This window comes from Equus quagga, chromosome 11 (assembly GCF_021613505.1).
Source record: "Equus quagga isolate Etosha38 chromosome 11, UCLA_HA_Equagga_1.0, whole genome shotgun sequence".
NCBI classification, from domain to species: domain Eukaryota; kingdom Metazoa; phylum Chordata; class Mammalia; order Perissodactyla; family Equidae; genus Equus; species Equus quagga.
In genome coordinates, this window is record NC_060277.1 from 18304843 (window position 1) to 18320177 (window position 15335).

The 15335-nt window shown below is 35.9% G+C and overlaps 1 protein-coding gene across 1 annotated transcript in view; it reads right to left on the bottom strand.

The window, feature by feature from the left end:
• RFX6 (regulatory factor X6) overlaps positions 1 to 15335 on the bottom strand; it is a 57722-nt gene that overhangs the window by 34971 nt on the left and 7416 nt on the right. The window contains exons 5-6 of the mRNA XM_046674331.1: positions 5085 to 5162; positions 3921 to 3948 (exon numbers count right to left, since the gene is read on the bottom strand). Of these exons, the coding sequence (XP_046530287.1) occupies positions 3921 to 3948; positions 5085 to 5162 (106 nt within the window). The remainder of the gene's footprint in view (positions 1 to 3920; positions 3949 to 5084; positions 5163 to 15335) is intronic.

Here is a 15335-nt window from a genome sequence, read left to right on the forward strand (position 1 = left end):
CTCCTTGATCATATGCTAAATTCTTATATACGTATTGGGGTTTTTCTCAGGTATCTAATCTCCACTGCAGACTTGTTCTGCCTGCAGTTGAGTCAGTATCATAGTCTAATATTTTGATATCTGCCAGACAAGTCTCTTTTTGACTATTTTTGCTTACATTTCTCTTAATTATTACTTCCTGATTATTCTTCAAGATCAAGTGTATAGCCATTTTAATCATTTCCAAAAATTAATTACCCACTCAAACTTTTATTAGAGTATTAAATGTCTAAATTAATTTAGGAAGAATTGGCACATTTATAATATCTAGCATTCCTATCCAGGCATGTGGTATGTCTTTTCATTTAAAATTTTCTTTTATATCTGTATTTTGTTTTCAAACAGTAGTATGCATCTCATTATAAGTGCTCTTAAATATTTTGCATTTCTACTGGTTCCTGCAATTTAAACTTTATAATGTCCTACTTATCCTGTCTTCCACAGAGACTGTTCCCACCTCTTTCAACAGTGGATCTGTGAGAAGATTAAGTCCTATAGAACAGGATTTGAGTGACCATTTTCTCAGTTTTCCCAAGGATGGCACTTAGCTAGTACCATTCTAGATACATAAAAGAGCTCATTCCTTACATACAACGGGTGCCTTAGGGCATCAGGAATACACTTTCTTCGGGAACCCTGATTGAGAATTGCTGGCACTTTCTTTAAACCCTTCAAACTCCCGTCCCCCTCCCCGCCCTCAATGATTTTCACTCTCAGTAGATGACCTAAGTGACTACTGACTAATATCTCAGAAAGGAATCCAAAACCACCAAACTACATCAATGTCCTGTCGCAAAATCTACAAATCTACTTGCATCTGGATTTACCCTTTCTTCTTTCCAGTTTTAATGAAAGAAGTGTTTCTTCTCTCTAGGGCACCTTCTCCACTCTGAAGCTCTTCCCTACCCACCTCTTCAGTGATCTTGTGCTCTCAACTTTCCCCTCTCCTTCACATCTTCAGTCTCTGCTCTTTATTGGATCTGTTTTACCAGCATTAGAAGGTTGGTCTAACCATCCTTCCAAACTAAATTTCCAGTCCTCCTCTGACTGTCTCCCTCAGCTTGACTAAATTTTCTACATTCAGTGCCCCTTCCCACTTATTTCACAAACCAATCGAACTTCAGCTCTCCACAGAAAATGCTTTCCCTCAAGTCATTCATTATCTCCACTTAACTAATTTCATAGACCTTTTCCAGTCCTTATCTTGATGACCTTTTAGAGCTGTTTGATAGTAGTAATCATTCCCTTCTGTTGGAAGCATTCTTTTCTCTTAGCTTCTGTGCCACTATATTCTCTTCTTTTTCTTCTTACTTCTCTAAATTCTCCTGTTACCTTACTGACGTTTTTCTTCTTTCCCACTTTTCACAACTCTTTTCTTACAACATCTTCTCTTCTCATTCATTTTTTTCTCTAGACATTTTTATCCATTACCATGGCTTCGATCACCATCAAAATAAATATCTAAGCTCCCTTGTCCAGTCACATATGTCCAATATATCCAACTGCCGACTTCAAGTCTATATTAGATGTTTCACAAACACATCAAATATGACAAGTCCCAAACTGAACCCATTATCTTTCTACTCTTTCTGTTTCTCCTCCAGTGTTTCCTAGCTCAAATCAGTTACTTTTCTCCATCCCCAGGGCTGTTATCTTAGTCCAGATGTTCTCTCATTCAGACTTTCCATATGTCTATAACATCATGCTCCTCTTGCTTGCCTTCCCATTTGCAAGTGGTTGACATCTGGCAATGTCAGAGACATTTTTGTTTGTCACAAGGGTGGAGGAGTGCTACTGGAATCTAGTGAGTAGAAGCCAGGGATACTGCAATGTTGCTAAACTTCCTTCAATGCACAGGACCCCACCCTCACCCCCCGCCACAACATAGAATTATTTGGCCCCAAATGTCAACCATATCGAGGTTGAGAAATCCTGACCTATGCTGTTCCATCTGTCTGGACCACTCTTCCTCTCTCTTCACCTACTCCACTCCTCCTCCAAACTCTCACTTATTCTCAGTTCTTTCCTTAAATGTCATTCCTGTGGGAAATGTTCGTAACCACTTAAACTAGGTTAATCTCCATGACATCCTTTAAAATTACTTATAGTCACTTGTTTAAGATATATTTTCCTGCTAAAAGATCAAATATAAAACTGTAAAAATCAAACTGTAAAAGATCAAATCTAACCATTCACTATTTAGTCCCTTAGTACCTGTAACTCCGTATATCTATTGATTAATACCTTGACCATGGGTTTTAAAAAGTAGAACTTTATTCAGAATTTTTTAAGAAAGCAAATACATCTCTCAGCCTTAGTTTCCTTAGCTATAAACGAGCAGTGTTAACACCTGTTTTCTCCACCTGACAGTTGTTAATGTTCAAATGACCTGAAGTATTTAGGGGTTTACACTGAAAGTCTCGCATCCTGAGCAAACTATGATGGTTGGTCACTCTAAATACAAAATAACTTTTTGAAAATTTCAACTTTATTAAACAAATATTTTAGTACCATCTTTAAAAGTATTTAGAATAGTTTTGAGCCTTTAGAAAGCCCTTACTTGTGTTAATTTCTATAATCATCATAATAATGATACTCTATTATTGCTTCAGGCATATATTTTGCTTTAGAAAAACAGTCTGTATAGCCTAACCAAAATATTTTATTTTAACTTTATTAACAAAATCTACACTTGAATTTGTAGTGCACTCTACTAAGGACTTGAGAAACATTTTTCTTTAAACATTTTTCTTTTATTCTATAAAGCAAGGTTTGCCATACACATGTGGCATCAGCTGACAGCTCCCTATTACCACGAGCCTCATCAAAGTGGCAGAAAGAACACCCGAGAGAAATTACTTACATTCTTTATTGACACAAACTTCAGTCAACTGAAGTGTATTTCTAAGTCAATATTTTTGCACTTTCGCAATTGTTTATCTAATAAAGAGCTATTATTTCATTGATAAAAAGAGCAATCTAGTGGATTTTATTATGTAATTAGCCGTTAACTGTATTAAAAGCACTGGTGGGAAGAAATTGGTCATTTCAGAGGGTTGGGGGCTTTATATTATTTCTTAAGATAATATGCTTGCATCATTTCACCAAACTAATGGAGTTACAATTTACCTCAGGGCCAGATTTACCACACAACACATTGTCATGTGCCCTTAGTTCTGTGGCACCTCTTTTTAATGATTAGTTAACTACAGGATAATGAAGGCCTTATCATGTGCCTAATTAGCCATGCAGTCCCTAATGGGAGTCTAACTCATTTAGATAAAGTCAGTTTGCTGATCTGTTCTTTGGTTGGAGGTGGGGAAGGGGAGGGAAATTTAGGGGGAAAGTGTGTGTGTGAGATGTACCCTTTCTCCCTAGTTCCCACCTCCACCATCCCACTCCCCTACTGCAGAGGAGATCAGCAAACTGACAACTATACGCACACACACATACACACACACAAAGTGTTTAAGACAAATCATAGGCTTCTCGATAACTATCCAAGGTTTTGTCTAAATGGATATACTCCAAATACAAATTCTTTCCATATCCTCAACCTTAAACTTTTTGTTTACATTTAGATGGAAATTTCTTGGATCAATAATGGTCTTTTCTTGCAATCTCTTAAGTATCTGATATTAGGTAAGGATAACTGAAAAATTACCCCTCCTAGGGTAATTGGAAGTTGTTCAGTAGGTCCGTGTAAGGAATCATTAGTTGCCCCAAACCTAACTTAGCTCTGTCTGAAGTCCTCAGTCATTCGAGGGACTCCTAATAAACAACATGTATTTCTATATTTGCCAGTGAGGATGATTAACACATTATTCAGCTTGTAATACAGATTATAGAAGATGTAAAATAGAAATGAAAATAATTCTTACCTCATTCTTCAGCTTGCTTCCAGAAAACCTTAAAAATCAGCACAGTTTCCATTAGTTTAAAAAATATATATAAATATATATATTTACACAGTTAGAGCAATCAAGGAAATACAGAGGACATACAAAAGTAGTAACTTCATACAATGATTAGTGAAATAAACCTGGAGAAATTTGCTCGATTTTTCAAAGGAACCCAAGTATATTTCTCAGCTTACTAAAAAAAAATTCCTTTAAGAGAAAGTAAAATGAAGAATATCCAGGATGTCAGGTAAGATTTAAGGCAAGGAAAGAACACGATTTTAAGTATTTGTGTGTATTCTGGCCTGTATTTTCACTTTACAGTGAGTAATGGCTAGTAAGATGCCATTATGTTCTTTATAATATCTGTGTTCATCTTAGTATGACTCACGTGACTAAATTTTTTTTTTTCAAATTACTCAACTTTTTAAAATATTCCTTCCTTTGAGAGCTAAGAGCAGTTCTTGATAAATCATGCAACAAGACAATCTCAGATGCAGGTTCAATTATTCATAGCTACAGTATTTAAAAAGTAGTAATTGTATATTATCATTGGTTTCATCGGATGTCACCTCACTTGTCAATGACCTCCTCCTGGTAGTTTACAGCAGATTTGAGAAATGTGTTCTTTATATTCCTTTGTGTTTTTCCTTTCACAGAGACTCAAACAGGTCAGTAGCTTTATCTTAGTAAAACATATTCGAAGTACAGATGATTAGAGATGATTATAATAACCTTTCTATCTTTGCAAGTTACTAGTCAAGCCCATAGATCTTTAAAACAGATTATACCTTAGAAAAAAAATTTTACGTTTTCTGCTTTTATTAAATCCAGCCTGAAAACAGACTCACTCAGCCTTATGAGTAAATACTGACTTAAAAGCAATTCTGTTTCCCTGATTTCTCCTTTTCATCTCTCTGGGACACCTGGTTCCCCATGAATCTCTCACTAAAGATTGCAAATTATATAAACTGCCAAGTAATCTAGACCCCATCATTATAAATGTCCATACAAAGTTGAAATTAAGGTCTGATGCTTAAAAGGAAACATTTCAATAAGCAAAATTAGCAAGTCATTTTATTCAACAGATATTATGGATATTTAAAGAAATGCAGAAAACTTGTCTTGAAGATAGCAGAACTCTACCTCGTCAGGCCTTTTCCAGAATAAACGGAGTGGTAATATGCACTGCTCTCTTTGATGCCAATCCCATAATAATGATACCTAGAGCAAGGACAGGAACCAGCTCTGAGTTAATGAAGGGATTTTTTGAAGGGGAAAAAGAGACTGAAGTATAATTGAAGTTAATCCCAAGTATGAACTGCAACCCCTTAATCATTTTCCTTTCTTTCCTGATTTTTTCAAGTAACATCTTAATGTGTTAAATCTCTCTTCCATGGTCACTAATCCTACTTATCATCACATTTCTGACTCTAGACTTGAAAAAGTTAGGAGAATCACCCACTGCCAATCCCCTTCTAACTCCTAAAATATTAAGTTTCAAAACCCAAAAAGTATGTAAACATAGGCATTTAAATGTAGGCATTGGCTCTAAGTATATCAAGTGTATCTGTTTGTAAATTGCTTGTTCAATTTAAATTTAGTCAACTGAATCAGAAAATGATCAGTTTTCTTTGCAATATATCTGCTGGATGAAGAAAGTGTATGACGTTATGTATGAAGAAGATATTAATGTCATGCACAGGAATACGTCTGAAGCATGTGATCTTTTAAAACATTTTCAGAAAACAGATTCACTGTCATTTTCAGTTCAAACTTCTGTGCAACAATGGGGGAGAAACTATGTTATAAATCAATGAAAATATGAAATACGGAATGTAACGTGCTACAAATAATTTGTTATAAATTTGTCTAGGGATCCTGAGCCACAGGCAAGTATCCATCTCACCCATTCTCAAGTTGTAACTCGTTCTCCTTTGCTGCAAACTCCTGACATATTATACACGCAAGTACAACTGCTACAAATGTTATACAAAAGCTAGTCAAACAGTGGGTATTTAGCGAGGGTGGCCAAAGCCTGCTAACTTCCGCTTTCACTCTCCTTGCCCCCATCCCTTCCATGAGGTGCCGCTACCTACTTGGTTACCTACCATTTCAATTTGCATTTATCTAAGATCAGGTAAGGAATGAAACAAAAGAGGGTAGGTGGTTTCCATTAGACTTCAGTGTAACTATATTTAAAATTTCATTACTTAACATCTCATCATCTGAATTTAAAGTGGACAGGACAATGAAGGATCTAGGTTTCAAGGCCCCTTGTCTGACCTCAGCAATAAAGAAAGGACTGGGCAGAGCAATTCCACCCCTAAAGATTTTCAAGGTCCAGGCCAAGAGTACAAATAGAGAGCCACATACCATATATCTAAATATTTAAAATATATAAATCAAGCTAGCAAACTGCTAAATAAAACATCCCTATCCTTCTATCTTGTCAATTTACCTCCACAATGATCTGGTAGGCAGGTTTGAATTTAGAATTCTTAGATCTTGGTGTTCCACGTGGAAATACGGTGGTGAGAGAAGAGCAACCCCATTTCTTCCCAGCCCCTTCTCTGTTTACTGTGCAGGGTCTCTTGTGAACATGCAGCCTCCAGTTCCAAGATCCATCCACACCCCCCTCCATCAAAGAGCTGCCCCCTGGCACCCTTCAAGTCTGTGTACGCTGGTAGAACCGAGCACCCTCCTGAGGCTAAATGGAGGAAGAGCCCCACACAGGCACAGGAGGCAGGACTGGGGCTGTTTGGACAAGGAATTTCAGGGCCCCAGAGACCTGGGATGCAGTCTTGACAGGGGATGTGGTCTCTGGGTGGACACATTCACTCAAACAATGGACCCCTGGTCTCCTGGGAAGGGGAACAACTGGAGGAGGGCCAGAACAGAGCCCTCAAAAGTGAGAGGCCAGAGATGGGTCCTCGCCCGTTCGGTTCTAAGGGCAGCACTAGGCAGAGAAGTTGCATCTAACAATCCCTGGGCCATTTGAGATGGAGAGCAAAGTTTCTTTTAAATATGAAGAAAAAATATTACATATATTATAAAAAGAAATGTTCCCAGAAAGAGCTGCTACATTTGAGAAACAGTAATGGGGACGATCAAGGTAAATGAAGATATTTTATGATTATGCCAGACTGGGAACAAGTTTTCCAAGTCCTCGATTTCGGTAGAAGGACAATAGTGTTCTGTTAACCCAAACAGAGGAAGCGCACAACTGCTCCGTTTTTACCATACAGAAATTAACCCTATGGTAGATGAGGAGAAAAGAACCTCTGAGGTATATTGGAACAAAGGGAGAAGCGAAGGAAATATGAAACTTATGAAAACTAAAAATATTGAACTGATTCTATCTCTAACTAGAATTGAAAAGAAGGAAGCTTATTTAAGTCATAAAGACCTGACCAAAAGCAGCTATACTAATAGAAATAGATAAGGGAAATACCTAAAAACCATGAACAAATGTGCAGATTTAGATGATATTCAGCCAAGCATATTAGAATTAGTTTATAAAACTATGAGTGTGAAATAAGTATTAATATTTCCTTTATTAGATTTTAGAACTAAGATAACCAAGGAAATATTTTTATGTTAGAAGAAAGCAAGTGATATCTGAGAACAAAGGGATCTGTTACAATGGAAATATATTGTAATTTCATATTCTTTTGCAAAGCTTGCTGTTTGCTCTGTGGACACTATAGTTTAAATAACTATATTTTAGCCGCTTGCTGAAGCAATATATGTTAAGCATTGCTTTAAAAGTCGACAATATTCTTTCATTATAATTTTGATCTTCTTGCTTCTCATCTATAATCCTTTTTTCATCATGTAAATATTATTATACTGTGGTAAAGTGGTTTGCCATGCAGACTGAGAAGAAAATACATTGCCTTCACAGGCAGTAGACAAAAATCCTAAGATAAGTCGAAAGCATGACCATGAATTCAACAAATATTGGAGTACATAGTGTGTCCTGACCACTGTGCTAGATGTCAATGCAATGATGAAGAAACAGACACGGAAACTCAGGCAGGAACATATGTGATTCTGAATTCCGCCCCACTCTACGGCTTCCTGAGCTGGCCCACCTGCCAGTCCTGGAACAGTGAGCACAGTGACCAGCACTGAGGCACAATTTACTTCCATTTTTTAAAATTGCCTGATGATCACATTTTTTAAAAATTGCAACATCCTTTAGGACCCAAAAAGTACTGACTAATATGGATATGTTATTTTTTTTCTTACTTAGGTCTTTTGAGGAAAAGATATTTTCATCGCACAATCCATTTCTTCCTTATTTTTATAAAATGAATGCATTATTTTGCCCTCCCCTTTCAATCATTAGGGCAGGATATCTTTAAAAATAGAAGTATTTAACCTGTCTAATTACCTTCAGAGTCAAGATTTTGTACCTACCAAAAAAAGGTCCTTTTAAAGTAATGTATGCATTTTATTCATAGGTCAAATGTAAACGATACTGCGAACCCAGACACACACTAACAGGTGAGGAAGGTGACTTGGTCAGCTACATGCTGCTCTACAAATGAGAAACAGCATGTCCTTTTCTCATCAGCAATGCCTCATAATTGAGATATGTTGATACAGCTGAATGTTTTCCAGCAATACAATGTAGTAAATGTGCTGGCTGATAGAGAACCAGTGAAAGAGTGGACTCTCTTTTCTTCAAACACATATTCAGTGCTTACTGTGTGCTAGGTGCTGAGGATTCAGAGAGGCAGAAGGGGAGGAGTTGACAGTCTTGTGAGGGACAAAGGCATGCAAAGAAAGAATTGCAGTACTAAATTAATATGTGCTAAAATTAAAGCAGGTGATAGGTAATAATAGAAATAATTGCCATTTATTAAGCACCTATTACATGCAAAGAGCTTTATTTATGCTTCATCTCAAGTTTCCACAGCAGCCTGCACATAAAGTGTTATCCCCATTTCAAAGAAGAGGTTCAAAAAGATTACGTGATTTGTTTGAAAAGGTTATGTGAGAAGGTTATGGATTTGAAGACAAAATTCAAATCCATAGCTCCATAGAACACTCTTTGCTTCAAAAGCCCATGTTGCCTCCATACTCAAGATGTAAAAGATATATATATATATAATTTTATACCTCAATTTTATTTATAATTGGAAATTCTTAAGTGAAACATAGTTCGAATACGCTTGCACTCAGCATACACACGCCCTCTTCTAGATCAACATGAATCATATTAAGCGTTGATAACTAACAAGAATCATTAAGACCTACACTATTGATCTGGATGTTTCATATTTGACGTTCCATATATAAGCAAAGACTCCTTCTAGAATGTAAGCTTCCTATAGGAGGAAATCAATACACATCTGTTGAATAAATTAATAACATGAAAAAAGTTAAAAATAACAATGTGTCATAACGAAAAAACTTTACAAACAGGAATTTATCAATAAAGGTCATGCATATAGTATCATATACTTAAATATATCAGCACAATTTTAAACTTGGTAGAGAGTAAAGAATCTCTTGTCTAATATGGCATAATGAAGTCCACTAACTCCTTCAGCCCTACCACAAGTACCGCATAAACCTAGCTATTATCATCAGAATTACTTCCTCTCCGTAAATAACTTGTGCTTTCCCGTTTTGGTGCCTTTACTTTGTTGACCTGCCCATTGGGAATGCTCTCCTTCCTTCGTGGCCTCATTTCTTACCCATACTTTGAAGCATAGCTTTAACACGTGAAGCTTTGCCTGGTCTCTCAGGCAAAACTAATCTCTTTGTCCTTTGAACACCCTCTTGGTCATTTATCCCATGTAGCTTTATACATTGTACCATCGGTATGGGTATACATGGCTTACTTCCTCTGCTAAACTATAAGATTTAGAGGAAGGGAAATGTATCATTTCCTTCATTGCAGTCCCGCTTAGAAATTACGGCAAAGAAAAATCCTCACCTATTGGATGAGTCAATGCATCCTGCTAGGAATTTGGAAACTGATAAAACACAAATTCTCTTAAAGTCAATAGTTTTCAATAACTGTCACCTAGCACTGTGCATTTCCAGGTTACCAGTAAAATCTTGGGGTTGAACAAAAGCTGTTTACCTAAACAATGTACATAAAGGGCATAAAATCAGTGTATTTAGGTAGAAAGACTGTTGCCAGGAATATACATCTCAAGATTTTGTAATGACTACTGTGATGCTTTAGCACATTTCATATCCAGTTTCTTCTGGAACCAATACAATAATCTTCCCCCTCTAATCTTCCTTTTAGCCTGACTAGGTACATGTTATCATCTGAGGGATAATCTAGTGTCTTTGAGAACACAGAAGAGATAGTAAACGAGCAGCTCTCTTCCTAACAGCTAAAGATAAACCTCATAAAACTGGAGAGAGTAATTTCATGCAAAGTATACATGGATTTTTCACTTGCAATATTTTATAGCATTGTTTCGTTGTTAATATATTTACCTAAAATAAGTCTTGCTAGGAAATATTTGCCAGAAACAATCAAACATAACAAGAACATATGCTGGTGCATGTTGTAGAAAAAGGGAGATTTGCTTCACTGTGGGATAACTAGTTGTTTTAACTTATATACCACTGCCTGATGCCTATCCTGTAGGTTACTCTGAATAAAGATTCCCAAACACTTCACAGTTCTTTCTCCCTTTATGATTTTTATTTAAAAAGATATATGATAAATGCTTAAAAATTCTGGGTATGCTTAGCTAATTTCTCTAAGAAAATATTTGCATGATATCACAATCTTTGTGATTATTGAACAAACTTGTGTTCATTCATTAGCATCACTGTCCTTCGACTTATATCAAGTGACAGATATCATTTGCATTTGTGGAATAAACAATTATTAGTTAATGTTTATGTCCACATTTTAAAGTGAACATGGTATAAAATATAAGACATTTTTAATAGGATGAATGAAATTATTGCCTCTCTTTTTTACTACTAAAATATTTACACTTGTGTCTAATATTTACTACTTTTCTTCATTTGCTGATCAATTTATACCTGCATTTATATTTCTTCTTTTCCATTTCAGTCTTTATATAGAATTCCTGAAACATATGTTCCCACTGAGCTAGTAGCCCTGAGGTTAGTTTACACTACCCAAATGATAACTGATAAGGAAATGATGGGATTAAGCTGTTCAGGGACTTGCAATAACTTACTATGATAAAAGCAGCTGCCATATCAGTTTTATTAACTCACTAAATCACTACTAATAAATAAGATAATAGCTTTTGTCCATCATGTCTGAAAACCAAGATTCAACTGATCAAAGTCTACAAGAAATTAAAATGTAACTCCAAATTAAACAGTTTACCATGTGCATAAAATCTACGGGGTGGGCTCAACTGTGTTCTCCCTTACCATGCTAAGCTATCCTGAGCAATGGTGGGACACAGGCTCTTTTTGCTCACCATTGTATCCATGGGGTCTAGTCAGCACCAGGACGCTCAGCAAAATGCTTATTAAATAAATGAATATTAATAGTGAAAGTATTTTGATAGCACGTACTCTTGCTATTCTTTGCATCTCAAAAACTCTTTAGCACCATGCTTCATGCATCAATATATATATGAGTGGATTGATTATTCCTGATATAATACATTCATAATATAAAATATGCAAGAATTACTTTTCATTAGATACTCTTTGTACCTATAGAATTTTGTTTCATTTTGATTTATTCAAAATCGAAATTTAAAAGTATTTCACAGGAAAAAGAATTAGGTGTATATATTTGGCACTGGTGGTTAATCAAAGAGAAGGAAAAAAACCACAAAAGTGAAGACAGTCTTTGTGTTGGTATTGAGAAGGTGCAGAATTTGCCATTGGGGTTGTTGGTTTTCTTGGCAGGGAGGGGATGGTAAGAGTGAGGGAAGGGATGGAGAGCTGAGCTGCTAATGCCCCTGCGAATTGACTGGCTTTGTCCCAAAAGACACTTAGGTTAGATGCTCTTGGGTGAGAATCTCTGACTGACCCCAAGTGTTAATCTTTAAAGATCTTTTTCTATAACTATCGACAGCAATGGCTCCCTCTGTAGAACACCGGACTTCCCACTGGAAACAAATTATTCCATTTTTAATTGTTTCTAATTTTGACAATGGGTGATATCTGGCCCTACGCAGTGATTCTGTCCATTTGATTTTTGTTGTTGCTGTTGTTTTTAATGGACTGTATCTGTTTGTTTTAAATATTTTCTCTCTCCCTTTTAGTTGAATAAATTTTTGGCTCATTTTATGATATTTTTATTATGAAAGTTAAGCTTTTTTCATCTTTCACTTTTTGATGAGGGAAAGAAGTAACAGCTGCACAAAGGTGAGTTGAGAGGACTGCCCATTTATTACCCAATTATGGCAGGACTTAGAGAAACAGAACTTGAAAATAGATACAGAATTCACTCCTATTTTTTAGACTCTACTCACTGTCTCTTTGTCACATAGGTCGCTGTTTCCAAGACTTTTGTATTTCATACATGGAACAGTAAAATTTGAAGAGTGACATTGTTCCATGAACCCCAAAGGCATCTAAGGGCAGTTCTAGAAACAGTTGTGCTGTCTTGTGCCCAGAAAGCAGAAGAATCTTTTGAGTTAATCTTGATTTAAAACAAATTCCATCTGAAAGACCCAAATGAAATGATTGGACATAGTCTAGCTATTCTATGAGAATTTGGCAAAAATTGAGAACTTCTTTTGTTTAAATAACCATCATCAGTTTCATAATATTAATATACTTTAATATGCAATCCATAGAAATTGAAATAAATTAACACAAAATTTATTTATTTTTATTTTTATTTTGCTGAGGAAGATTTGCCCTGAGCTAACATCTGTGCCATTCTTCCTCTATTTTGTATGTGGGTTGCCACCAAAGCATGGTCAATAAATAGTGGCATAGGTCTGCATCTGGGAACTGAACCCAGGCCACTGAAGTAGAGCATGCTGAATTTAACCATTAGGCCATGGCCAGCCCCTATTTATATTTTTGAAATAATTCAATCAGTATTTAGTGATAGTACATTTAGGGCACTATACTAAACACTGTGACAATAAAATAAGTTTTGCAAAATTCTAGTAAAATTGAGAGAAATTATGAATTCCTGTTTCTCCAAAATATGCTTACTTCTTCATTTATATTTCTATGTTTCATCAATTGTTCATATTTCTGTAGACATAAAAATATTCTTCATAAAATATGAACTTTTGAAACATTAAACAGCCATTAGATATGTTGATTGTGAAGATAATATACCAACACAGAGAAATGTTTAGGGCAAAAATTAAAAACAGAAACCAAAATTGTGTTTGTGCGACAAATTTGCTTTTATACAAAACATAAGGGGCCAGCCCCGTGTCCGACTGGTTAAGTTCGCACGTTCTGCTTTGGCAGCCCAGTGTTTTGCCCGTTCAGATCCTGGCCGCGGACATGGCATTGCTTGTCAGGCCACACTGAGGCGGCATCCCACATGCCACAACTAGAAGGGCCCACAACTAGAATATACAACTACGTACTGGGGGGATTTGGGGAGAAAAAACAGAAAAAAAAAAGAAGATTGGCAACAGTTGTTAGCTCAGGTGCCAATCTTTAAAAAAAAAAAAACATAAACATATCTAAATAAATATAAAGTAACTGAAGATGCCTTATGATGAAGGCTTGAGAAAATGTTGTTAGCTCTTTGAAGAAGAATCTAATATATTAATAAATTTTTAAACTATTACAACAGAAAAAAATTTATATTTCAAAAACTCAAACATTCAAGTAAGCAATTGTTTTGTTGATATGACTGAAAGAAGTAGGCTTTACTGGTTGACAAAACACAAACTTCAGAGCCAGATGAACCTTGATTTAAATGTCAATATTGTTATTTTATGGTGTCTGTGTGGACTGGGTCCAGTCAATAATCTTTGAACTGCAGCTTCCTCATTTTTAGAACAGTCATTCCAATCTTGTCTAGTCATTGTAGGGATTAAAGAGTGCGTGTGTGCGTGATCAATAAATAATAACTTTTAATTGCATTGCTGATTTTTGGATGCATTGAGTGATTAATTTCACATTATTAAGGATAATGAAATTGAAAGCATATTAATTTATCCATCCATTCCTATACTTTATTTCATTTAATTTTCACAACAAACCTGTGAGAGATATCATATACCCATTTTACTGATGAAAAGCTGAATAATTCACCTAGTGTCATTCAGCTATATATGGAAGTATGGCATTAGACTTTAGATTGTCCGACTTTAAACTTCATGCTCCTAACCACTAGGCAATGCTGCCTTTTGATATTCTATGTTCCAAGATGAAAATCTAAGGATATTTTTTGGAAGTAAAGACAGGAAAACTACCTGGCTAAGAATAATTGCATCAAAATATTACTAATTACAAGATACACAAATCCTACATTTTGCCATATCTTTCAACATACTTAGTTTACGTATGGGAAATTTGTTTTTCCTCATGATATCAAAATACCTAAAATATAATAGGCAAGTTATAAAAAGCAAATGGTGTATCAGTAAGGTAGAAAAACATTCACACTGTTAGCACTTTGCTTTTGGGCACATCTGCTTTTAGCTATCAAACAGATTGCCTAAAGTCGCCACATATTGCTACATAAAGCTAAACACTGGAGCCTCACTGTGTCACAAAGGACAGGGTTAATGATTCATCCCTAAGCCTAAAGGCTCCTTCTAGGATTAATTGACTTTCTCTGCAGCCTGTCTGCCTGCCCTCTTGTAGATCCTGTGAAAGGCATTTCTCTGCATTGCTTTGCCTCTTTTTCTACTATCTACCTACTTCAAACACTATCTGATCTTTCCTCTCCCTACACAGTTCGGTAGGAATCAAATTCAACAGAAATCAGCCAGTTAAACTGAGTCAACTTTGAAAAAACAGCTGACTTGGTTCAAAGGAAAGGGCCAATTTTGTCTTTTGTAACCTGGCATTTCATTTCTTCTTCCTCAGGCCACAACACTGTTAACATTAATTGGAATCAATTAAATAAATACTAATTGATAATCTATTATGTATCGGACAACAGAAAGGATATGAATATGAATGAGACAGCCTCTATCCTCAAAATAGTCACTATCTGTGGAGGGGAGGAGACAAGCTAATTGCCCATTAAGATAGGTACCAACAACTTGCTGTGTGGGTGCAAAGAAAGAGCCTACGATTAGAAGGCTAAGAAAAGATTCAGAAGAAGAAGAAGTGCGTGGGACATTCTTTGAAATGGATAAGATTTCAACAGACCTCTAGAGGAAAAGTCATTTTCAATAGAGAAAGACAGCATAAACAAGAGTGACAGTTGAAGGCAAAGCAGTGGATACTGGGCAACAATTTCCTGACAGCATAGGCTACATGCTG